This window comes from Osmerus eperlanus, chromosome 26 (genome assembly GCF_963692335.1).
Source record: "Osmerus eperlanus chromosome 26, fOsmEpe2.1, whole genome shotgun sequence".
NCBI lineage: Eukaryota > Metazoa > Chordata > Actinopteri > Osmeriformes > Osmeridae > Osmerus > Osmerus eperlanus.
In genome coordinates, this window is record NC_085043.1 from 8,147,500 (window position 1) to 8,170,529 (window position 23,030).

Consider the following 23,030-nt stretch of genomic DNA (forward strand, 5'->3'; position numbering starts at 1 on the left):
CAACTTACTATACGAAACCCCACCCAACCCCCCCGGGCATCCCATGCACCCCTAAACCCCACCCAACCCCCCCGGGCACCCCATGCACCCCTTTCCCCCCTTCTGAGAGAGCATCGAGACCATTTAGATTTAGGCTGACCTCATCGATATGTTTCATCTAACCCCTGCGACAAATCCTCGGTACGTTCCAAAGCTGTGAAGGGATGACTTAACTACCCCCAAACAATGGTTTGAAGTTTAACCCTTGTGTTATCTTCGGGTCATCCTGACCCATCAGTCATTTTAACCCACCGTCGTATTGCGACAACTTTACCGCATACAAAAACAAAGTGAAGCATTTTCCTTTAACCGTTGGGCTGTCTCAGACCCCCCACATTGCGAAGGTTAAAATAAATAATTTTAATTTGTTTTTGTATTGGGTAAAATTGGGTAAACACAACGGTGGTTCGTTATGAACCTTTGGGTCATGTGACCCGAAGGCAGCACAAGGGTTAACTCCTTTATGAAGCAGTTACAGTGGGGTCACACATTCTGACAGCTGTCAGATATGGTGACCTCTGTGGTACTGGCTCTGTGGTGACTCCAAATGAGAAACCATGTGTCCAGATTAGTGTGAAGGGATAACATAACTACCCCAAACAATATTTTGAAATTTCGACTCCTTTATTCAGCAGTTACAGTGGGGTCACATATTCTGACGGCTGCTCTTCAAAATCAGAAAGTTTTAATCGCCATGAAAGTTTGCACAGACAAGGAATTTACTTTGACAGGAAGGTGCATACATTATACATATAGGAAACTTGAAACCTAAATATGTGGTCTAACTATACTAAAGGTACATAGTCTAGCAATACTAAGGGGATTTAGAATAATTTACAATATAAAATACAAAAAATACAAATATTACAAAAAATACAAATAGTGGAGGAGGTGAGGATGGACTCAATGATAGCTGTGTAGAAGTGCACCACCATTGTCTTTGGCAGGTTGAATTTCTTCAGCTGCCGTAGGAAGTACATCCTCTGTTGTGCTTTCTTGGTGAGGGAGCTGATGTTCAGTTCCCACTTGAGGTCCTGGTAGAGGATAGTGCCCAGGAAGCAGAAGGACTCCACAGTGTTGACTGGGGAGTCGCACAGGGTGATGGGGGTGAGTGGGGCTGTATTCTTCCTGAAGTCCACAACCATCTCCACTGTCTTAAGAGCATTGAGCTCTAAGTTGTTCTGGCTGCACCAGGTCACCAGGTTGTCAGCTTCCCACCTATAATCAGACTCGTCCCCGTCAGAGATGAGCCCAATGAGGGTGGTGTCGTCCGCAAACTTCAGGAGTTAGACGGACGGATGACTGGAGGTGCAGCTGTTGGTGTACAGGGAGAAGAGCAGAGGAGAAAGGACGCAGCCCTGAGGAGATCCGGTGCTGATGCACCGGGAGTCAGAGACTTGTGTTCCCAGCTTAACGCACTGCTTCCTGTCAGACAGGAAGTCTGTGTTCCACCTGCAGGTGGATTCGGGCACGTTCAGCTGGGAGAGCTTGTCCTGAAGCAGGGCAGGGATGATGGTGTTGAAGACAGAGCTGAAGTCCACAAACAGGATCCTGGCGTAGGATGCTGGGGAGTCCAGGTGCTGTAGGGTGAAATGGAGGGCCATGTTAACTGCGTCGTCCACAGTTCGTTGGCTCTGTAGGCAAACTGCAGGGGGTCCAGGAGAGGGTCTGTGATGGATTGGAGGTGTGCCAGCACCAGGCGCTCGGAAGACGTCAGATTACCACAGAGGTCAGGGAGACGGGTCTGTAGTCATTATGTCCTGTTGGCCTTGGCTTTTTGGGCGCAGGGATGATGGTGGAGGACTTGAGACAGGCTGGCACATCGCATGTCTCCATGTGGTGTTAAAGATGTAGATGAACACCGGAGACAGCTGGTCAGACCAGTGCTTAAGGGTGGCTGGAGAGACAGAGTCCGGCCCAGCTGCTCTGCGTGGGTTCTGCCTCTTGAAAAGTCTGTTAACATCTCCCTCCTGAATGGAGAGAGTCGTCATTGTGCTGATAGGGTGGGGGAGGGATTTGGGAGGGGAGGGAAGGGATAGTTCAGGACAGTAGTAGTAGACTTGTTTAGGTGAACTAAGTGCTTGGTTCTGAGCAAACAAAGAGCACTAATATCTTAAAACCGGGAGCTCCTGTCAGACTGGGTGGGTCATACATAAGAAGAGCAAACAGGGGAGAACAACAGAAGGGGAGGTCACTAGTGCCACTGGAGGAGCCAATCAGGAGACAGGAGTCCTGTTCCACCTCGACAGGAAGTAACAGAAAGGAGAATCTTCTTCTAACAGGAAAGAAAAATATCTATATTTTTGGGGTGTTTTATTGTTGATTGGATTACAATTTGTGTGTGTGTGTCTGCCGGCCTGCCTGTCTCTCTCTGTCTGTCTGTCTGTCTGTCTGTCTGTCTGTCTCCTCTGCCTATGTGTCTGCCTGCAGCATTCCTGTAAGCCCTATCTGAGCCAGACTAAGGGGATGAGTAAGGGCTTGTGGCAAGGGTGGAGGGGATGAGGTGTTAGGGTCGGGTGTCTGCGTTCTGTAGAGAGTGAGTGTGTGTGTGTCAATCAGTGAGTGTCTCAGAAGACCAAACGAGGTACCCGTGTCGTGACGCAGGTCAGCATGCAGACGTCAGAGTTTCGGAGGATGGGGGGAGATGGAGGGAGATGGGGGGATACGGGGGGAGATGGGGGGAGATGCTCCGCAGGGTGGGACAAGGCCTCTCATTCAGGCTCTCTGCTGTTCCCGGGGCCCATCTTTCACCGGGCACTTCTTCCTTAAATATCTTCAACTCCTTCATCTGAATACCACTCCCTTCGTACCTAGACAGAAGCAGCGGAATTGATACGGCGACAACATTGCTCTGCGCGTCTGTGCGATCTGTTAGTCCGAAAATACACTACAACGTTTTTCGATCCAAGGTATAACTGATTGAAGTCATTGAACCAGGACCAATTCATCGGGCTGTTATCACCTATAGATCAGAATAGCTTGCTCTTCACCTCAAAGCTCCTATTGGTTCAGGCATTGCTTGGTGATGACAGACAGTCGACAGGCATGCAGCCCCATGGCAGCCCCATGCCTTATTACAGTGACAGAGGAGAAGAGGTAAGACCTGATAAAACGTGTTTCGCACACGTACACAAACTGTACCGATATCTACACAAATCTAATGTCTCATCCTGTCACATACAAGTTTACTCACACAGTTTGTATACAGGTATATTTTATATTTTATGTGAAAAAATCTGAAGCTTTTCTTTTTTCTTATTCTCACACACACACACGCACACACACGCACGTTTGCAGGCCAAGCCCAAATGCTCAACCTTTATCTACGTGAAACTTCATTAAAGCCGAAAGGTCACTTGCAAAGAAGTTTCACGAGCAGCCTACATGCCCTTATACGCTTCAAGCCACACTGTCCTTCCCCGTCTCTCAATCCTCCATTCCCGTGGAAGATTCTGGAAGCAAGAAAGGACGGTCACTGGAGGTGGTCCCTGTTTACGTCACCACACCCCTCGTCTTCTGGCCCATTGTCCTTCTCAGCCCAAACCCAGCTCAGACAGGTGGGATCAGCAGTCATTATGTTTCTGAAGACTTAGGCACACAAACGGCCGGCACGCTGCATTTCAAGCACTCACTGGAAAGATCTCCAGCTACCACACACACCCACACACACACAAAGACACACACCTATCCACAGACACACACCCATCCACAGACACACCCACCAAATCCACAGACACACACCCATCCACAGACACACCCACCCATCCACAGACACACCCACCCATCCACACCGGGCAATACGTCTCAGTGCCTGAAAACCCATCCAGTGGTCTTCAACCCTGGTCCTCAGGGTGGTTTTACATGTTTCCCTGCTCCAACACACCTGCTTCAAATGAATGGTCATCATCAAGCTTCATTTGAATCAGGTGTGTTGGAGCATGGTCGAATACCACTGTGTCCGCAATATAGAACGTTGTGGGGATTCTCGGCTCCTACAACAATGTCATACCACATGCTAGCCTCAAGAGATATTAGAGATTACAGCCCTCTTGTGGTAGCTTTTACGAATTGTGGTCTTAGTCTTGCACACGTTTTCTGCTAAAATGCATACGTGCTTATTTCTTGCTTGCTTGCTTGATAAGTATTCTCGATTTATTACGGATAAATGCATGACTGTAGGCTATATACTTTCGAATTGTCTTTATTAAAATATTATTCATGCTGACTGTCAAGGAACTGAATTTATTGGTTTGGTTTATTTTGAGATAGTTAAGGCCACCGGCATCACACCTGGAAAATTATTCTTGAGAGCGGGTTGTGGAGAAGGGCGAGATGGCCTCACTCCTGCACAGTAGGTGGCGGGGTAGGCACCTTCAAGTTGGCTACGATCCGTCACCCAAATTTAAAGAAGAAGACATTCCCACCCGGACGAGTTTCCACTAGGACACGGAAAGAAAGGCGGTACGCTTAAATCAACATGGCGTCAAGAAGAGTGTCGTTTGTCCCCAGGAGCCAGAAACCAACTTCCTCTGATGCGAAAGGGTACATAGTTGACCGCTTTACTGATACATTTGCATCTTACCATTCCGTAAAGATATGGTGACGGCTATATAAGATTACTAGTGGGGTTATTCTGTTAGTAATCATCATGGGAGGATAGTTTGGAAGATGTATTGTCATTCCTATCCAACTGTTGCTAGCGTCGCGAACATGATGAGCCTGTTTGTTGTTGACAGACCGGCAAAAACATTTTGAAAAGAGCTCAAGTGACAAGTTGCCCAGTCAGTAGGCTATATTCTATAACTAGGGAGGATTGATTACTTTAATGTGTACATTATTGTGTACCGGAAGTGATGTCTGCTTTGTTTTGTTTTTGTTGTAGCTCCAAGGTTGGGAGTGAAAACAAAACTAACGGTGGAGCCTCAAAGAAAACTAAAAGTAAGTTCTGATATTTCAACTTCATTCATTGTTTGTGGACGGTGAATAGTAACGTTCTGTATAACCATCGTCATTCTCAGGTGGTGGTGTAACAATAGTGAAATCGCGATACCTGCAGTCTGTTGACAAAACGTTGTCAAAGGTAGGTAGCTTGTAATACCTTTATTCCCTGTAGGATCTTTCACCGTGAATTCAATTGAGTCTTAAACTGAATAATGACAGTCGTGATAAACCATGTACGATTTGTAAATCACCGTAATACAAAAACCCTACAGTGATCCTCCTTATCTGTTCACAGAGTAATTCGCTGACCAATGAGTCAGTTTTTGTGCCACCGCGCCCTGCCTCACCCAAAGTGGGTGGCGTCAAACCGCGAGTCAGCACCCCTCCAAGGCAGTCTCTGGCCCCTCAGTCCCTTCCTGCCTGTAAGTTCACACGGAGCAGTCCAGCCTCGAGGAAACCGTGCATTGGAGTGAATCTCCTACCCTGTGCTTGTCCTGTTCCTCTTTTTGGTTGTGGCTACTCTTGGGAGTGTGAAGACACTGTCATTGACATTATTCTCTTGATCACACAGCCATGATGCCCAATCTTCTCGAGCCCTCGCTACTCGGAAAAAGTATTCTCCAGTCAACCATCCTGGATGGGCACTGTCTGCGTCCAGACTTTGAAATGTCAGCCATTAGAGGTAATACCGCCAGACAGATTCAGATCGACAATTGAAATGTGTTGGACCATTTAAAATGTGACTCGGAGAGAGGATCCAAGCCTCTGAAATGTGATCTTGACCGCTAGAAAAGACGGTGTTGGCGAGCGCAGCGGAGCCTGAGAAGAACGTGGAACAAGAGAAGAAGATGTTAGAGATGCAAACCTTGCTTTTGACCTACCTAACAGCCAAGGTATGACGACTGTAAATATTGCGTGCATTCGTTTGGCAGACGCCTCAAACCAAATAGACGTCCACAAAGCACAGGTGTGCAGATCGAGGACTGGAAGGGCTCAGTTCTAACTGTAGGAGCCTTGAGAGAGAGTGTTGTCTGTCCAGTGATAGTCGGTTGATGTTGTTACTACAAGAGAATAGACCCCCCAGATCATTTTTTAGATGCACCATCTGAACACGCTACGAGCAGGTACTGCACGTGCGCACAGCATGGTTAGGGGTTAGCCCTAAACATCTGCTGATGACTGAGGTGTGATGTCAGATGGAACACAACACCAGGAAGCTGAAGGCGGAGGCCGAGGGGCGGATCCTGGCCGTGATGGAGGAGGAGGAGCAGCTACGTCAGCAGGTCCAGGAGAAGAAGCGACAGCACCTCCTGCTGGAGAACAACAAGCAGACGCACCAGCTGTTGGATCTGCAGGTCGGTGCTTCCCCCCCACCTCCAGAAATCATGACATTACATTTACATTACACTTAGTCATTTAGCAGGCGCTCTTATCCAGAGCGACTTACAGTAAGTACAGGGACATCTTCTAGATGGAGGCACTGATTCGTTCCTTTTGTTTTAATTTGTTTGTTTCTCTTCAGATTGCCGCTTTGACTCCAGTGGCTGACGCAGCCCAGCATTTCACCGAAGAGTACCGGTCTTTCGCTACGGCCGTGGACACGACCAGACACGAGCTGCCGGTCAAGAACCTCCACATCGAGGGGGACAGGAGAGAGTTCCTGGGTCAGTGGTCCCGGTTCAGTGCACTGGGAATGTAGACTGGGGGAAAAAACCCTGTTGTTTGTCTATGACCCTGGGTGTAAACTCTCGTGGTCTCCTTCCCCCCCGTTCAGTCAGGGCCGAGGCGTGCCTGAAGGACAGCGAGGAGGTGTTGCTGCAGTGCACCCTGGGAGCTCAGCAGGACGACCAGGCGTCCGTAGAGAGTCTGAAAGAGATGAAGACGGCTGCACGGGAAATCAGCAAGCAGCTGACTGGGTGAGGTTCTTTTTGTTTACCGTGCCTGGTGGCTAGTAAACACAGACTGTGCCAAAAGACCTGTACCGCCACATGCCAAGTGTCTTTTGGGATTTCCAGTGCCAGGTGTATCTGATATGAACTTGTGAGTCTCTGTTAACGACTCTTTTATTTGTATATTTTTCCATCTTTGACCCAGGGGTTTTTCCGAACTACTGGAACTGTCTTCCTTGGTCAGTCGCCACACCGTGCAAATTCAGCAGTCGCTGGAGGAAGAGCAGCTTGGCTTCACCAGAGCTCAGGAGCTCTACTGCCCCAAACGCTGAAGAACACAAAAGCATATACTTTATGCTCAATTTCCTTTCACATATTTTTTGCCACTTTTTAATGACTGTAAAATGAACATTGTTTTGTGTAAATAATTATAGATATTAATAAAATTAATTCAAACCTTCAACCCGCATTATGCGTCTATTAATGCAACGTTAACTTGTTTGCTCATTCGGTTTTTATAAAACACGGGCAATAAAAAGTGTAACGCCAACGAGCCGGATATGACATAGTTCGTAACTATAAGCTGCGTCTCTGATTGGCTCTTCGAGTAAGTGTCGTTCATTGCCATTGTCTGTAACCAATGAGCACCAGGAGAGCACCCCGTCGCATGTGAGTCGAAAAAAACAGTTAGCCAGCATAATTTAGTAGCAACACATTCACGTTATTTGTGCGAAGTTAGAGCTGTCGGAGTAAAAAAAAAAAGATTCAAATACTGTATTGATGAAATTGGTTGTGCATGGCTACCGGAGTACTGTAGACTAGCGTCCGTTAGCTATCAGGCTAGCAATCTCACCGTCCGTCTTTGCAGCTTGTTAGCTGTCAGTGTCAGCAGTTTGGGATGCACAACTTCGCTATCGATATGATTAATAGGCAACTGTCAGTTTTAACCGTTCTTATGCCTATTATGAATGGCCTTAGTTATCAGATACACATGGCTAGATTATGTTAATAGAGAGTGATGTGAAATAGATGTTGTTTGTTGTCTTGTGTAGTTTCACCTCTCAAAAGAGGGGCCAGCCAGTGGGTAGAGGATGGCGGCTGAACCAGGAGCAACGGCGAGAAGTGCAGGAAGAGAAGGAAGGGGAGAGGAGACATGACGCCGTTCCCCGGGGCACATGCATGTCAATGTGCCCAGCTCGTGAGATCCAAGACCGGGAAGCGCAAAGCCGACTGCACCACTTTGAGATGTTGGCTGGCACAGAAAGAGATCGCCGGCCAAGGGCAGACCCTTCGCGAATGGTGAAGGAGTACTCGAGACCTGCGGCAGGTAAAGACTCCACGCGACCCAGCGACCTCCGGCCGCCAGCTGTGTTGCAGAAGACGGTGAGCTTCCTCATAGACGACATCGCCGCCTCCGGTGACCTGCAGCCGTGGACGGAGGTTAGTCCTATCGTCTTGGCTCTGAAATACGTAGGGTTTACGATCTTAGTCGATGCCTTTAACGATGTTGTTACTAGCGGTTCTGACAGTTCTACATCGTCCCCCACCCCCGCCAGGCGTACGACTTTATATTTGACCGTCTGCGGAGCGTGCGCCAGGACATGATCATCCAGCGGGTGAGCGGGCGGGACTGCGTGGCCGTGCTCGAGCCCACGGTGCGCTTCCTCCTCTACTCCTCCTACCGCCTGTGCGGCGAGCCGCTGCGCCGCTACGACCCGCGCATCAACGACACCCACCTGCAGGAGAGCCTGAGCTGGCTGATGGACTGCTACGCCCGCGGGCAGCACCCCAACCAGGAGGAGTTCCAGGCCCTCAGCCTGCTGTATAACCTGGGTACGGAGCCTTGTGGACAAACGGCTTGATTGTTGTATCTGTTAAATGAATAAAATAGGAGAATATGAGTCTAAATCTTAAAACTTCCTTCATTTATCTAGCAAATGGACTCTGTGTGTGTGTGTGTGTGTGTGCGTCCCAGGTTCGGCCCGTGCCATGCAGCACAGCTTGGAGCTCCCCGCCCACGTCCGCTCCTCCCCGGCCGTGAGCCTGGCGCTGGCCATCAACCGGGCCTTCCTGGAGCGCAACCCCGTACGGCTGCTCCGATTGGCCGGGAGGTTGGACTTCCTGCAGAGCTGTGCCCTCCACCGCCACCTGGGGGCGTGTCGCCGAGACCTGCTGCTGCTCTACAGCCACGGGCACAGCAGCCGCAACTGCCGCTTCCCCCTCCCCAGGCTGGCCCGCCTCCTGGGCCTGGACGCCCCCCTCGCCTCCCAGCTGTGCCTGGCCCACGGGGTGGAGGTCAGCCAGGACGCCGTGGTGGTCTTCTCCAAGGCCTCCTTCGCGGAGCCGGAGCCGGGGGAGCTGCGATGCCCGCCGTTTCACGGCCTGGTGGAGCAGAAGCAGAGAGAGCGATCGGTTCGTAGCATCATTCACGGTCGCGCCTGAGACGACCTGACTAGACAGAATTGCTGCCTGTTGGTTTTAATGTGACAGACACTCAGGGATACTCCTGCCCTGACTGAATTCAAGTATTATTGTGTTCCTGAAAATGCAGTTTTAGAGTTGATGTTCTGTTTCGTTTTTTTTTTATGTATGACTGTTACCTGAATGTTGAATGACAAACAAGAATGCAGATGCATCTTTAAACTTTTAACTTGGCGTTTCTTTTTCAATAAACAAGCCCTCCACAGGCAAACACGTGTTACTATTTGTGTATGTATAGACCAAGACGTCTGTGACGCAAGCTCAGAAAGGTCAAGGGTTGTATACAGTTGTAGTTAACGCATGTCAACACAAGATGGGGCCAAATAGTTTTCTGTGCTTAGCAGACCTACATTGTGAAGGGGGACAAACAAAAAAGTAGGATTACATGGGTATTAACAATCAATTCAAATACACCTCTAAAATGCAGAAAATATTTGTTCCCTAAGACATACATTTTAACTTGCGTGCAGTGGGAAAAAAAAGTTGATACTTTTTTTGGTTAACCTTTATACGTTTTGGTCCGCAGTAGCATGATTTATTAAGTGAACGTAATTTATTTCCCTGTGGAATGGGACGGTCTTAACCCTGGCCAGACCAGGTTACTTATATAGTTTATCTGTAGCTTGTTGGTATACATGCCTCAGAGCTGACAGAGGCAGGGTTTTCTGTGAATGAACCGTGGAGACTCGAGCTGTTCTGACTCGCTCTAGTGGGAACAAAAGCCTTGGAACTTCAAAGAGCAGAGGACGCACAGTTGGACATCGGGGAAAGAACAGCCATTCCTCGAGTGAAAAAAACATTACCAAACTGTTCCTATCACGAAAGGCTACTCAGATGGTGGGCGGACAATTTGTAAAGCCGAAATATGAGAGAACTGAACGGTGGCGGGTGAGGGCACACGAGAGAAAAAGAGCTGGCAATGCGCGTTGAACTGGAGAAAAAAATCGAATTGCTTAGAACGGGATTTCTCAAAGTGGGATGATAAAAACTTGATCCTCGTTTGCCAATTCCAGTCAAAACTTCACTGAGCGCGCACACCGTCCAGCCACCATGGACAGACCTCTAACCGGAGGGGCTCTTTCAATCTGAACACTTTACTGTACATGGGAATGAGATAATAACCAACATTACAGTTGGTCGAGGGTGCCTTTGACAATGTTGAGATCCTGGTTATGTATGCTCAGTCTCTTCTGGACTTTATTCATCTGCACCGTGCATAGATGTTGTGCACAAGAAAAACAGTAAGTTGACCTCATTTGGTAGGTTGTTGTGTTGATTGTTTGCTAGTTTATGGGCTATACATTAACAGTAGGCTGACATTATTACCATGCAAGGGAGGTAAATACACCAGTTTATTGTTGTTGGCTTAGGATATATTGTATTTTCCCGTGTGTATTTAATAATATGGTATTGATAGTGGTATAACACAGGGACACATAATTATGCATGTAGAAATACATTAGAATAATCAAAAAATGACTTTTATTAATGTTTGCTGTTAGCTCCTTTACAGTGTGTGCATGTGAATGAAATTGACTTTTGCAATACTTTCTTGAATGAGCACGTTGTTACGTTCAGAGATTCTTCTATATGGTAGCCTACACCGTGACGAAAAACATAATTAAATTCCAAAGTATTGTTCAGGATTGTAAAAGGTATAGTTTGTGGCCAGGCCGTCGAAAAACAACAGCTCTCATCTGCTGACTGAATCCCGGAGCACAAGTCTTTTACGTCTCTTGATAATGGCTTCTTCTGACAGCTTCTAGACTCTTTCATTCTGCTAGAGAGCGAACGGCTCTTCTCGACTTCGAACGCTTTGATGGTATCAGGCCCAGTCTCTGTCAGGAGTTAGCAGCTTTGCCGCCAAGTGTAGCAGGAGAGTGAATACTGTAAGAATCGGCTCTGAAAGACACAAGAAACCCCGGTCCTCCTGGAGCCGGAGCGTTCACACGAAGCAGTAGGCATTGCGAGGTTCAGTGCACCTACCCATGCAGACATCCCAAGTCTCCCGGAAGGTCCGGGAGTCTCCCGCATTTCAATAGCGGCTCCCTGACGGCCGCAAATGGGGTGGGGGGGTACGTGCAGGTTGAGGGGGTACATCATGCGTCCGGATTGCGTCCCGGGGGGGGGGGGGGGGGGGGAGGGGGGCTACCTCCCGGAAATGAGTCTCTGCAGGTTGGGATGTCTGCCCATGTGATTGGAGGAAGCATGGTTCTCAGTACCTGATCCAGGGTTTGTCCGCGAGCAGGCTGAAGTGGCTGCAGGTCAAAAGCCCCAATCTCAATTTCTTCACATTATCTTCCCATTCTCAAAGCTGCTTGTCCGAAGGATTTTGCCATTTCCTCGTGCTCCCTGTGATGTCATCCACCTGACCTGGGCACTCATCTAAGGATTCTGTGGAATCCTTGCATAAGATCATTTAAATTAGTATGAGGAAAAACTCTTAAGTAGATAGTTCTCCCTACAATGCACTCCCCTAAATTATTATTAGTATTTTTTGTATTTTGGGCATTTCGAACTCCATTGTAAACTCTGAGTCAGTGGTAAAAGTTTAATATGACCTCGTCCAGAATGTTTAAGTGCATCTCAAGAACGACCTTCGCCCTTTGACCTCACAACAGCCGGCTTCCCTCAACCTGAAGGTCTTGAGTGACTCAGGAATCTCAGCGGTTGCGTTTCAAAAGGAACAGAGTCTTAGGTCGCCTCCCACGAGCCAGACTGCCCAGAGAGAACACAAGAGTACAAAGCTCATTGCCTGCCAGTCACTGTATCCCTGGTAAGCTTTCGATAAAACCTAATCTCACTTTAGGAATGCGTCTGAGTGCGTGCGTGTGTGATGGGGTTAGAAGTTGACTCCAGGTAATCGGTCAATCGCGGCGTTTGTTTTTCCCACCCCATCATGGACTCGTGGTAGTGCTGAGCAGGGCTGCTGGATGCCAAGGGCTTCACTGGTGTGTCCCGATCTCTAAGAAGCCTTCGGTACCACCCCCCTGATCTAACCCACACCACTCCCTTTCCCACACCCAGGACTCACCTGATCTGACCCCCCCTGTCTCTCCCCCGTCTCTCCCACCCCCAGGGGCTACCTGATCGCCGCTCCCTCGGTGTTCCGCGCGGGCGTGGAGGAGGCCCTGAGCGTGACCATCTTCAACGCGGCGCAGGAGACCAGGGTCCAAGTGCAGCTGTCCGTGAAGGGCGAGACGGTGGCCTACAGCCACGGCACCGTGCTGGGTGAGGACGCCTCCACCCCCTCCACCTCCCACAGCACTGTATACACACACACACACACACAGCCGGAGTGACCTTTGACCTGTGGTGTGGATGGCGCGCTCGTGACCTCACAGGGCCCGCGGGTGGCCGCGATTGGCTGGTTTTGGGCTGAGCCCGGGCCCGCTCTGTTTCCCGGCCTGTGTGTATGTTCCTGTCAGAGTTGTTTGACAGCCGGGCGCTGATAGATGGGTGTGTGAGACCTCCGAGTGGCACCGAGACAGGCCGCAGCTGCTGGGACACACCAGCTACACGCCTGCCCCTCCCCCCTCCCCCTCCCCTGCTCCACCCCTCCCCTGCTCCACCCCTCCCCTGCTCCACGCCTCCCCTGCTCCACCCCTCCCCTGCTCCACGCCTCCCCCATCCTCCCCCCTCCCCCTGCCCAGGCACTCTCCATGTTCAAACATCCTGCTCCGTCACTAACATTGTTTTTCTCTGTTTTTTCCTTTTTTTTCCAGACAAAGGCACGATCAAACTAAAGGTAAGAGAAACACCGCACCTTTCTACCTTGGGAGTCAGGTGGCTGAGCGGTTAGGGAATCGGGCTAGTAATCTGAAGGTTGCCGGTTCAATTCCCGTCCGTGCAAAATGACGTTGTTGGCAAGGCACTTCACCCTACTTGCTTCGGGGGGAATGTCCCTGTACTTACTGTAAGTCGCTCTGGATAAGAGCGTCTGCTAAATGACTAAATGTAAAAAAATAACTAAATGTACCTTCCTACCTGTTGCCTGAAAAAGGCTTCAACTCCTGTTCATTTGGCCGTGCGGGCCTTCCGACAGCAACTGCCGTCCCTAGCAGGCATCGAGGAGGCATGTTGAAATGGTTGTGCGTGCAGCTGCACAGTAGGGAGATCCTTGTCAGGGCTCAAGCATTCCTGGGACGACAAGCGAAACAACACAAACGTTATTTGTAGTGCAGCTTTTGTCTTTGCACATTCATTCGGACAAAGGTAACAGGCCCGATGTAATACGCAACAGCTGTTGACGTGCGTGTGCAGGGGCCACAGCCCCCAGGGGCCGGAACGGAACAATCCAGAATGCGCAACTTGGTTCTTCCCCTCTCTCTCTCGAACATCTTGAAATGCAGTCTTGTCTTTGGTCGTGTAGAGTTTGTTTACATTCATGCTTTTCTTAGAAAAGTCAAAGAAATATAACGCTATTTTGGTGGTCAGAGTCATGGAAAGGTCTGCATTTAACATGGCAAGGTAACCACATCTACCAGTATAGTGCATCAAAAATAATAAATAAACAACAGTGCAACATTAACAACTGCAGGAGTGCATTGGACAAAGCGGCAAAATCAATGTCACATCGTGTTGTTTTCAACCGGTCCTTCTGGTGTGGGGCTAGTTCCTGTGTCCTGTGAGGGTGAAGATGTCTGTGCTGTTGCAGGCTCCTCCAGGGTTGAGAGGCCAGGCCCATCTGAAGGTGTGGGGGAATCGCCACATCACCGAAGGAGGCTACATCTTCCACAACTACACCACAGTCACCGTGGACAGCAAGGGAACAGCGGTGTTCATCCAGACAGACAAGCCCATCTACAAACCCAAACACAAAGGTCTCTCTCAGCACGTACTGGATGTGAATACACCAACACTGGATTCTGAGTTCTTTTTTTCTTTTCATATGAGAAAAACACCAATTGCATAAACTTGATTCTAAATCAATGTTTTTTTTTGATGTCTTTCTCTAGTGTTCGTCAATGTATACTCAGTCACTCCTGACCTCAGGCCGGCCAATGACAAGGTACCATCCATAACCACATGATCACCTGTGACACATCCGTGCACGCTCATCTCCTGCCATTAAGTGCTTCAGAACGACTTAGCATGAAATACCGTTATTTGCCTTGATGCGAAACAGCTGTGCTCTTTTGATGTGAAATGACTTCCCAGAGAGGCATCTGAAGTATTTAACACAACTTGTTTTCTTAACTTCTCCTCTGAGGGGAATGTGAAGAAGGTTAACACCTGCCCTGAACGCCCACAAAATATACAGGAACTTATTTATCGAAAGCGAAGCGGAATGTTAAAAAACGGCTTCAAATAGACGCGAGGGTGCGCCTGCAGACAGTGTGTTTATTGACGGCAGCAGCTATAAAGGTCCGCCGCTGGCAGGGGCCGGCACTCGCGTTCACAGACGGGTGCCTGTTAGGGGACGAGGGCGAGGGGGAGAGGAAGGGATATTTTCCCATGTGGCTGTTCTGTTTGTCTAACGTGTGCCTTCCATGCGTTTCTCCTCCCTCCCTCCTTCTTTTCTTCCCTCTCCGCAGATGGAGGCGTATGTCGTGGTGAGTGGAGGTTGATAGGATTTCCCAGGGTGGGGTTTTGGGGGTTCGGGGGGGGGGGGGGGGGGGTATAAACCTTCCCCCTAAAGGTCTTTCTCAAGAATTAGCGAATTAGAGATGATGTTAGACTATAATAGAGATTATAATCTGACGTTGCAGGATCCGAGAGGATCTCGAATTGTCCAGTGGCACAATCTAAAACCCATCTGCTGTGGTGAGACTTACACACGCACACCTATACACACACACACACACACACACGCTCACACACAGCTGCTGGTTGTGACCCCTGCTTCTGTCATCAGGCATCGTGAACATGAGCTTCCCTCTGTCGGACCAGCCAGTGTTTGGGGAGTGGTTCATCTTTGTGGAGATGCAGGGCCACACCTACAACAAGTCTTTTGAAGTCCAGAAGTACGGTGAGAAGAGATCATTCATCCAGGCAGAACCGGATGGAACCAGAACACGTGAATACAGGAACATACTGTGAAGAACGTGTGACGTTGTCTCTCTTAACTCAAAATCCTCTCCCACAGTGTTGCCCAAGTTCGAGCTGGTGATCGAACCCCCTCGCTACATCCGTGACCTGAACACGTGCGAGCAGACCACCGTGACGGCCAGGTGAGTTACGCTTCGCCCCGCGCCACGCCCGCCAATGACACGCAACGCCCCACAGCGGGGTTGCTACGTGAGCTGTCGACGTTAACCTCCCACGCGTCCCAGGTACACGTTCGGGAAGCCGGTGACGGGCAGGCTGACGGTGAACCTGACGGTGAACGGCGTGGGGTACTACCGTCACGAGGTGGGACTTCCTGTGGCCAAGACCATGGAGGTGAGCAGGCCGCGCCCTAGGTCCTGGAGGTCCGATTGGACGTCGGAGGGAGAAAAAAATCTCTGGGGTCTCAGGAATCATGTGAGAAACCTTCCCCCCCCCCCCCCTCCCTGTCATTCGCCAGATCAAAGGTTCCGCCACGTTCAGCCTGTGCGTGAAGGACATGATGCCGCTGGACGTGGCTGACCACTTCCGGGGGACGGTCCACATGTGGGTGACGGTGACCAGCGTGGACGGAGGGAAGCAGACCATGTTCGACGACTCCACCCCGGTTCACAAACAGCTCATCGACATCAAGTACTCCAAGGACACCCGCAAACAGTTTAAACCCGGCCTGCCGTACAAGGGAATGGTGAGGGAGGCGAATAAACACGGTCACTTATACAACACAGAAGCCCTTGTAGAGGGGCACAGCTGACCGATCTGTCGGTCTCTCTGTCTCTCTCTCTGTCTGTCTGTCTCTCTGTCTGTCTGTCTCTTTGTCTGTCTGTCTGTATGTCTGTCTGTCTGTCTGTCTGTCTCTCTCTCTCTCTCTCTCTGTCTCTCTCTGTTTGTTTGTTTCTCTCTCTCGGTCTGTTTTTCTGTGTCTTTCTCCCTGTCTGCCTGCCTGCCCCCCCTCCCCCTGCCTGCCCCCCATCCCCCTGCCGCCCCCCCTCCCCCTGCCGCCCCCCCTCCCCCTGCCGCCCCCCCTCCCTGCCCCGCCAGGTGGAGGTGACCTATCCAGACGGCAGCCCGGCCGACGGCGTGCGTGTGCGCGTCAAGGCGGAGCTCACCCCCAAAGACAACGTGTACACCAGCGAGCTGACCTCCAGGGGAGGCCAGGCCTCCTTCGAGATCCCCTCCATCCCCAACGCTGCCCAGTACGTCTGGCTGGAGGTCAGTGGGGCCTCACCGCTGGAGAGGGAGAGGAGGAGAGGGAGAGGAGGGAAGGAGGATAGGGAGAGGAGAAGAGAGAGAAGGAGAGCAGGGAAAAAGGAGAGGGAGGAGAGAGAGGAGAAGGAGAGCAGGGAAGGAGGAGAGAGAGAGAAGAGGAGGAGAGGGAGAGGAGAGAGAGAGAGATAAGGACAGCAGGAAAGGAGGAGAGGGAGAAGAGGAGGAGAGGGACAGGAGGAGAGGGAGAAGAGGAGGAGAGACGGAGACAGAGAGGAAGAGAGGCTCACGGGCTCTAGGTAGAAGACACAGGGATCAGCTGCATCAGACACCACAGAGATGTACAGGCTGCTGTATCTGGCTAGACCCTGTGTGTGCGCTGTGCCCCAGACCAAGGTGACAGCCATTGACGGCAGGCCAGCGGGAGACCAGTACCTGCCCAGCTACCTCTCCATCAGCAGCTGGTACTCACCCAGCAAGTGCCACATGCAGATCCAGAGCCCTAACGCTCCTCTCAAGGTACGCACACTCACACACACACACACGTACTCACACACACACACACACTCACACACTCCTCCAGTAACAACGTGTTACATAGCGATAACCATCATGAGGAGGGAGAATAGAGTTGAGTCATCTCAGTGTGTGTGTGTGTAGATTGGCCAGGAGGCCGAGCTGTCTCTCATGTCCACCTGTCCCTGTAACGTCACGCTGCACTACGAGATCGCGTCTCGGGGGAACATCGTCCAGTCCGGCCGGCAGCTGAGCAACTCCACAGCGCACAGAGGCAGGAGGGCGACGGTCACCTTCGACAAGGACGTCCACACCACTCTGCCCCCCTCCGGTCAGCGCCCGTCTGTCCGTCCGTCCTCGCAGAAATACGAAGGAAAGGTCTTAGGTAGCCTCTTCGAACGTCGGGTCAACCCTGTTTTTATTCTCTGGCTCTCTCTCTCTCTCTCCCTCCCTCCCCTCCCCTCCCTCCTCTCAGGCCCCTCCTCCCAGGGGGAGACCGACAGCTGCGTGATGTCCCTGCGGTTCCCCGTCACCCACGCCATGGCCCCCCTCAGCAGGCTGCTGGTCTACTACGTGAGGGAGGACGGCGAGGGCGTGACCGACAGCCTGCAGATCCCCGTGCAGCCCAGCTTCGAGAACCAGGTACACGCGCCACGCCGCCACAGCCGGGCTAGCGACTTTGCACGACTCCGATGTAGCCTCCGCCACTGCCGTGTGCGTGACCGCGACCTTTGACCCCCCGCAGGTGTCCGTCTCCCTGTCCACCAACGAGTCCCTGCCCGGAGACCCCGTGCGCGTGCGCGTGCGAGGGGAGCCGGGCTCGTGCGTGTGTGTCGCCAGCGTGGACAAGAGCCTGTACCTCCTCAAGCCGGACTTCCAGCTCAGCCCAGATAAGGTGAGTCTGCTCGGGCCTACTGTCCGGCCTGTGTCCCCTCCTCCTGCAGGCAGCTGGCTCTGGGCGTTCAGCCCGGTGTGTTCGTGAGGCGTATTGGAGCGTCGACGTGATCCGTCTGTTTGGACGCACCGTTACAGTAGATGTGTCTTGTGCGTGTCCTGGCGTGTAGGTGTTTAAGGAGCTGGCCGAGTTCGACGTGTCGGACGCCTTCGGGGTCCCCAAAGACGACGGGCACTTCTGGTGGCCCGGGCTGTCATCGAGGCGACGGCGGCGCTCCTCGGTGTTCCCGTGGCACTGGGACATCACGAAAGACGCCCGCTTCGCCTTCACGGTGAGAGAGCGGACGCCCAATCGCACGTCCAGGCTGAAGTCACTTGACGTGTCCGCTCTTTCAGCTAACGTGCGTGTGTGCGTGTGTGTGTGTCTGTGCCCCTCACAGGAAACAGGGCTGGTGGTGATGACAGACAGGGTGAGTCTCAACCACAGACAGAGCGGAGGGATGTACACAGACGAGGCCGTCCCTGCCTTCCAGCCCCACACTGCCACCCAGGTGGCAGCCATGCACACACACACCGTGCCCAGGTACGCACACACACACACGCGCACAGCGATGACCCTCAGACGGAGGCCTGTGTTGATGTCAGGTGTGTGTGTGGCTTTCAGAGCAGAGAAACGCAAGCGGACCTTCTTCCCGGAGACCTGGGCGTGGCACTGCCTCAACGTCAGGTGAGCGTGCGTGTGCGAGGGTGTGTTTGCGTGTATGTGAATGTGTGTGTGCGCGTGTGTGTGTGTGTACTTGTGCAGCGGTTTCTTCCTAACTGTTCTTAGCGTGTCAGTGGATGTTCCCGTATACGCGGGCTGGGTTCCTCGCTCTCTGCGTGGGCTGAGGTAGCCTCAGCTGCTGCCGATTGCGGGTACTTAAGTGGGATTTGGACCAGGTCCAGGTCCTCAAGTGTGGAGGGGAGGGGGGGGGGGGGGAGGAGGGGCGAGGGACCACATATTTGAGAGAGGGAGGGAGAGAGAGGGGGGGAGAGGGAGGGAGGGAGAGAGAGAGGGAGAGAGGGAGAGAGGGAGAGAGGGAGAGAGGGAGGGAGGGAGGGAGGGAGGGAGGGAGAGAGAGAGAGAGAGAGAGAGAGAGAGAGAGAGAGAGAGAGAGAGAGAGAGAGAGAGAGAGAGAGAGAGAGAGAGAGAGAGAGAGAGAGAGAGAGAGAGAGAGAGAGAGAGAGAGAGAGAGAGAGAGAGAGAGAGAGAGAGAGGGGGGGGGGGGGGCTGGGTTGGTATTTCACCACTCCAGCGATGTCCAGTGTTTCCTCCCAGTGGGTGTGAATGTGGCTCGGTTAAACGAGGTTGTTTTGGAACAGTCCCTCTCTTTCCCAACAATTCCTTCCATTCATAACCTGCCAGTAGAAATAAAATAGCCATAGATTTTCATATGCTTAACTGCATCGGGCAGGAGTTCTGTTCTGCACAATTTCCTACTCGGTCCGAATGCTTTGATTTCACTTATTGGGTGTATCGACGTGGTTTTAGGGGTGGTTCTGATCAAAAGGAAGGGTGTCTGCTGTTTCCTTGAATGTTGCTGTGAAAGTTTGCCAAGACTAACATGAGCCGAGGGCTGCCAGGAATGATCTCAGCCCCGGTGTTTCAGCTGCAGCTTTGGTCTGCACCTGACAGCGTTTTTTCTCACCTCTACGTTCCCACTTCCGCTTGACAGAGTCATGCACGGCTGCAGGTGTTCCCCATGTGAAGAGTTTGATCCATCCCGCTTCTCACAGACAAATCGCTTCTTGTTTCGTTTATTTGGATGTGGTGGAGAAAATGTCGAACATGACTGCTTGTTATGTTCTGTGGAGAAAAGTGTTTTTTTTTTCTCTTCATACATGTCATCCGTCCGTCAGTGATGTCACCGGGGAGGCCGAGTTACGATTGGACGTCCCGGATTCCATCACCACCTGGGTGACCGAGGCCATTGGCTTGTCGGAGGAGAAGGGGCTGGGCATGGCGAAGAGGGCGGAGCTTCGTACGTTCAAGCCCTTCTTCGTGGACTTCACCCTGCCCTACAGCGTGGTCAGGGGGGAGCAGACCAAGGTCCCTCTCACCGTCTACAACTACCTGCCCTCCTGCGCCGAGGTGAGGGGGGGAGGGGTGTGGGGAAGGGGGGGGGGGACACAGGGGCTGAGGGATATAGGGGGTGATGGATATAGGAAAGGGGGTGAGGGATGTGGGGGAGGGGGAGTATGGGGGAGGGACACTGGGGGGGAGGGAGAGGCCTGGGGGACCATAGGCGGAGGGTTACACCATGAGGTCAGGCAGCGGGAAGTGAGCCAGGGTGTCCAGGGCCCATCAGCCCAGAGGCAGTCTCACGGCTCACAGAGATGACATCAGGGCGTTCGCACGAGCCCGTTAAACGGCTGTGCGTGAGCCTCTTTAATGTCATGTGAGGTGATGACGCGAGGCCGGCTCCTTGATGTTCGCCCCCGGGAACACGTTATTCCCGCCGTCGGCGCCAAGTTATTTACAACGGGTGGCGTGCGGCTGTAGAGCAGCGAGGATCTGAGCGCATCGCCGCGCGCTCTGGGAAATCTGGAGCGCGGGTGGAGCGGATTCCTTCAGGGAGCGGGGGGGAAGCATGAGTCAGTCAGCATGGAGAACATTCTTTAAGAGCTGGTGAGGAGGTGAGCTAAACGGCGGATCAGATATGACGCCATCACCCCCTGCCAGAACACATCCATGTTTACTGGTCCCTCTCTAATGCAGACCGTGCCTTGTTTTCCTGCGTGTGTGTCTGTCTGTGTGTGTGTGTGTTTGTGTGTGTGTGTGTGCTCTGCAGGTCCACGTCAAAGTGTCTGTTCCCAAGGGGATCAAGTTTGTGGGGCACCCTGGGAAGCATCACCTGACCAGGAAGAAGTGCGTAGCACCTGGGGAGGCCACACCCACATCCATAGTGCTGTCCTTCACTGAGCTGGGAGCAGCCAACATCACAGGTGAGCAAGCACACCCACACACTCCCACACACACACACACACACACTTTCTTCAGTACCTTCCCCACCCATCAAATCTGGCCCACAAGTGTCCCCCTACCCCTTAAACAGCCCCTCAGAGGTCCTCTGCTGGTGAGCATTGAGGCACCAAGGCCATGCCAAACCACAAACAGCCCGCCCCGGGGGTCCGTGCGGGGCTGGGGGGGGGGGGGGGGTAGAGCCCTGATACTGACGCTCAGTGGCATGTGGATGAGTTTCTGGGTCAATGGGGGCCCCTGTGGCCCCTGGACCCTGGTCTTTCCCTCTCACTACACACGCACAAAGAGGGGGCGCTGGCCCGCCGCCACGGAGCCGTGCTGGGGCCCGCGAGGGAACAGCGTGTCCCCTGACCGTCCTGCCCGGGGTCAGGTGACGTGGGATGTATGTCGACAGAGCGCTGGCGCGGCGCTTTTCCCGCGTGCGGCGGTTTCGCCCCCCGAAAAACCAAATCGTCCTTGTGACGGCCGTACTTGAAACCATTTGACTGATTTTATGGGCGCACTTTATGAGATCCAGGTGATTTCCGACATGCAGGATGAGGTGTGCGACGGGAGTCTGTGTGTAGCGGTGTGCTAACAGATTGTGCTAATGTGTGAGACCCTCTCCCTCTCCTAGCACGCGCCATAGCCTACAGCGAACCCTCCTGCTGCTCAGAAGGCTTCCAGTCGACCAAATCAGGCAATATCCCGGACGACCTCGATGAACGGAGGACCCCCGCGGGCTTGGACTACGTCCGGAGGACCGTCATGGTGGAGGTGAAGGCAGAACCGGGGTGGATGATGATGATGATGATGGGGATGAGGGCGAGCCACATTAGGGGTGTGTTAACTTTGTCCCCTCTCTCTCCCTGTAGCCCGAAGGCCTGCCTCGGGAGTACACCTACAGCGTCTTCTTTTGCCCCAACGGTGAGTGCAGCCTCGTCCCTGACGCCTCACACCACACATGACTCATTCAGCGGGGCGCTCGTATCCAAAGCGGGGGGGGGCGTACGGATAGGGCATGTAGAAAGCCTCATGGTCTGCAGCCTCGGTCTCTAACCACTTTCGGCCCGCAGAGCGCATCCACATATCCACCCCCAACAAGTACGAGTACCAGTACGTGAAGAAGCCCTCCAAGATGACCCTCTTCCAGGTGGCTGTGAAGACCCACAGCGACGCCCACTTGGCCCTCTCCCCCAGCCCCCACGACAGCGCCGACATGCTGGAGGTGGTGCTGGGCGGCCGGCAGAACACGCGCTCCTGGATCTCCCTGGGGAAGATGGGCGAGGCGCTGGTCAGCGCGCCCACCCCGGGCATCCTCTCCTGGGATGAGTTCCGCAGCTTCTGGGTCAGCTGGAAGGGAGGCGTGGTGCAGGTGAGGGGGGTCGAGGGTCTGGGGAGCTCTGTCCTGGGTAGCCCACAGGACTAGGGCTACAGATCAGATACATGTTAGATACTCTTCAATGAATCCACAACCGAGCCACTGTGATCTTCACCACAGTTTCAGACTAAATTGATTTGTAATCGTTTCTTGTAATAGTATTTTCAGAGATACTTAAAAGTGGTACGTTCCTCCTCGTACAGTACTTTGATGGTCGCTGGGGGTGCGTGGCAGACTTGTGTTGTGGATTGAGTGTGCGTTCAGGGAGAGACCGTGTGTGTGTGTGTGCAGGACTGGCGCCACTTTTAATACGGTGTCTCTGAGGTCACCTTAGCTGGCTGGTGTCAGGGAGAACGCTGGCTGATCCGTGTTGCGTTGGCGTGTCTCTGCCTGGCACCCGCCAACAGACCTGAGCCCTGCGTTCGATTGGCCGCGCTCACCAAAGGGGAGCCGTTAAAATACCAGCTCGGACACCGTATGGACCAATAAGATTCATATCTTTTTTTTCCTAGCGACTGATTGGATTTGAGTTTGATGAGCCTTGTTCAGCCTTTGCATGGTCTGTGGTTTAATGTGGTTACAGGGAGACTCCACCCCCACACCCTCATTAGTGCCCCTGATACGCCCAGTCCAA

At 52.4% G+C, this 23,030-nt stretch overlaps 3 protein-coding genes across 4 annotated transcripts in view; all 3 read left to right on the forward strand.

Moving 5' to 3' along the window:
* The first annotated feature begins 4,401 nt into the window (after positions 1–4,401).
* haus8 (HAUS augmin like complex subunit 8) lies at positions 4,402–7,419 on the forward strand. The gene is made up of 10 exons (XM_062452320.1): positions 4,402–4,581; positions 4,922–4,977; positions 5,058–5,119; positions 5,276–5,402; positions 5,552–5,662; positions 5,770–5,873; positions 6,177–6,335; positions 6,503–6,644; positions 6,755–6,896; positions 7,075–7,419. The coding sequence occupies exons 1-10, from the start codon at positions 4,517–4,519 to the stop codon at positions 7,199–7,201; spliced, it is 1,095 nt and encodes a 364-aa protein (XP_062308304.1). The 5' UTR covers positions 4,402–4,516; the 3' UTR covers positions 7,202–7,419.
* An 18-nt stretch (positions 7,420–7,437) lies between these two features.
* sac3d1 (SAC3 domain containing 1) lies at positions 7,438–9,541 on the forward strand. 2 transcript variants are annotated; one of them, XM_062452319.1, is made up of 4 exons: positions 7,438–7,538; positions 7,922–8,309; positions 8,426–8,702; positions 8,845–9,540. In XM_062452319.1, exons 1-4 carry the CDS (start codon positions 7,510–7,512, stop codon positions 9,309–9,311), a joined length of 1,161 nt encoding a protein of 386 aa, XP_062308303.1. In that variant the 5' UTR covers positions 7,438–7,509; the 3' UTR covers positions 9,312–9,540. The 2 variants fall into 2 exon arrangements, with proteins under 2 accessions (XP_062308303.1, XP_062308302.1); XM_062452318.1 differs by lacking the exon at positions 7,438–7,538 and adding an exon at positions 7,553–7,805 and having other exon boundaries at positions 8,845–9,541.
* Positions 9,542–10,183: 642 nt separating this feature from the next.
* The window catches only part of cpamd8 (C3 and PZP like alpha-2-macroglobulin domain containing 8), a 17,556-nt gene continuing 4,709 nt past the window's right edge, over positions 10,184–23,030 (forward strand). The window contains 24 exon segments of the mRNA XM_062452253.1: positions 10,184–10,591; positions 12,430–12,581; positions 13,076–13,098; positions 14,008–14,173; positions 14,309–14,361; positions 14,888–14,905; positions 15,062–15,116; positions 15,208–15,321; positions 15,439–15,523; positions 15,626–15,734; positions 15,859–16,086; positions 16,440–16,610; positions 16,995–17,123; positions 17,265–17,451; positions 17,596–17,762; positions 17,866–18,015; positions 18,185–18,346; positions 18,455–18,597; positions 18,679–18,741; positions 19,914–20,145; positions 20,846–20,999; positions 21,653–21,792; positions 21,891–21,942; positions 22,092–22,390. Of these exon segments, the coding sequence (XP_062308237.1) occupies positions 10,506–10,591; positions 12,430–12,581; positions 13,076–13,098; positions 14,008–14,173; positions 14,309–14,361; positions 14,888–14,905; positions 15,062–15,116; positions 15,208–15,321; positions 15,439–15,523; positions 15,626–15,734; positions 15,859–16,086; positions 16,440–16,610; positions 16,995–17,123; positions 17,265–17,451; positions 17,596–17,762; positions 17,866–18,015; positions 18,185–18,346; positions 18,455–18,597; positions 18,679–18,741; positions 19,914–20,145; positions 20,846–20,999; positions 21,653–21,792; positions 21,891–21,942; positions 22,092–22,390 (3,138 nt within the window). The 5' untranslated portion in view covers positions 10,184–10,505.

What these genes read in the sequence shown, in the direction of transcription:
- haus8 (XM_062452320.1), top strand. Translation starts at nt 4,517, where the DNA reads ATGGCGTCAAGAAGAGTGTCGTTTGTCCCCAGGAGCCAGAAACCAACT. An exon ending in TTGACAAAACGTTGTCAAAG is followed by an intron (nt 5,120 to 5,275) that starts GTAGGTAGCTTG and finishes ATCTGTTCACAG; the next exon opens with AGTAATTCGCTGACCAATGA. An exon ending in GGACAGGAGAGAGTTCCTGG is followed by an intron (nt 6,645 to 6,754) that starts GTCAGTGGTCCC and finishes CCCCCCGTTCAG; the next exon opens with TCAGGGCCGAGGCGTGCCTG.
- sac3d1 (XM_062452318.1), top strand. Translation starts at nt 7,768, where the DNA reads ATGCACAACTTCGCTATCGATATGATTAATAGGCAACT. An exon ending in ACCTGCAGCCGTGGACGGAG is followed by an intron (nt 8,310 to 8,425) that starts GTTAGTCCTATC and finishes CACCCCCGCCAG; the next exon opens with GCGTACGACTTTATATTTGA. An exon ending in CAGCCTGCTGTATAACCTGG is followed by an intron (nt 8,703 to 8,844) that starts GTACGGAGCCTT and finishes TGTGCGTCCCAG; the next exon opens with GTTCGGCCCGTGCCATGCAG.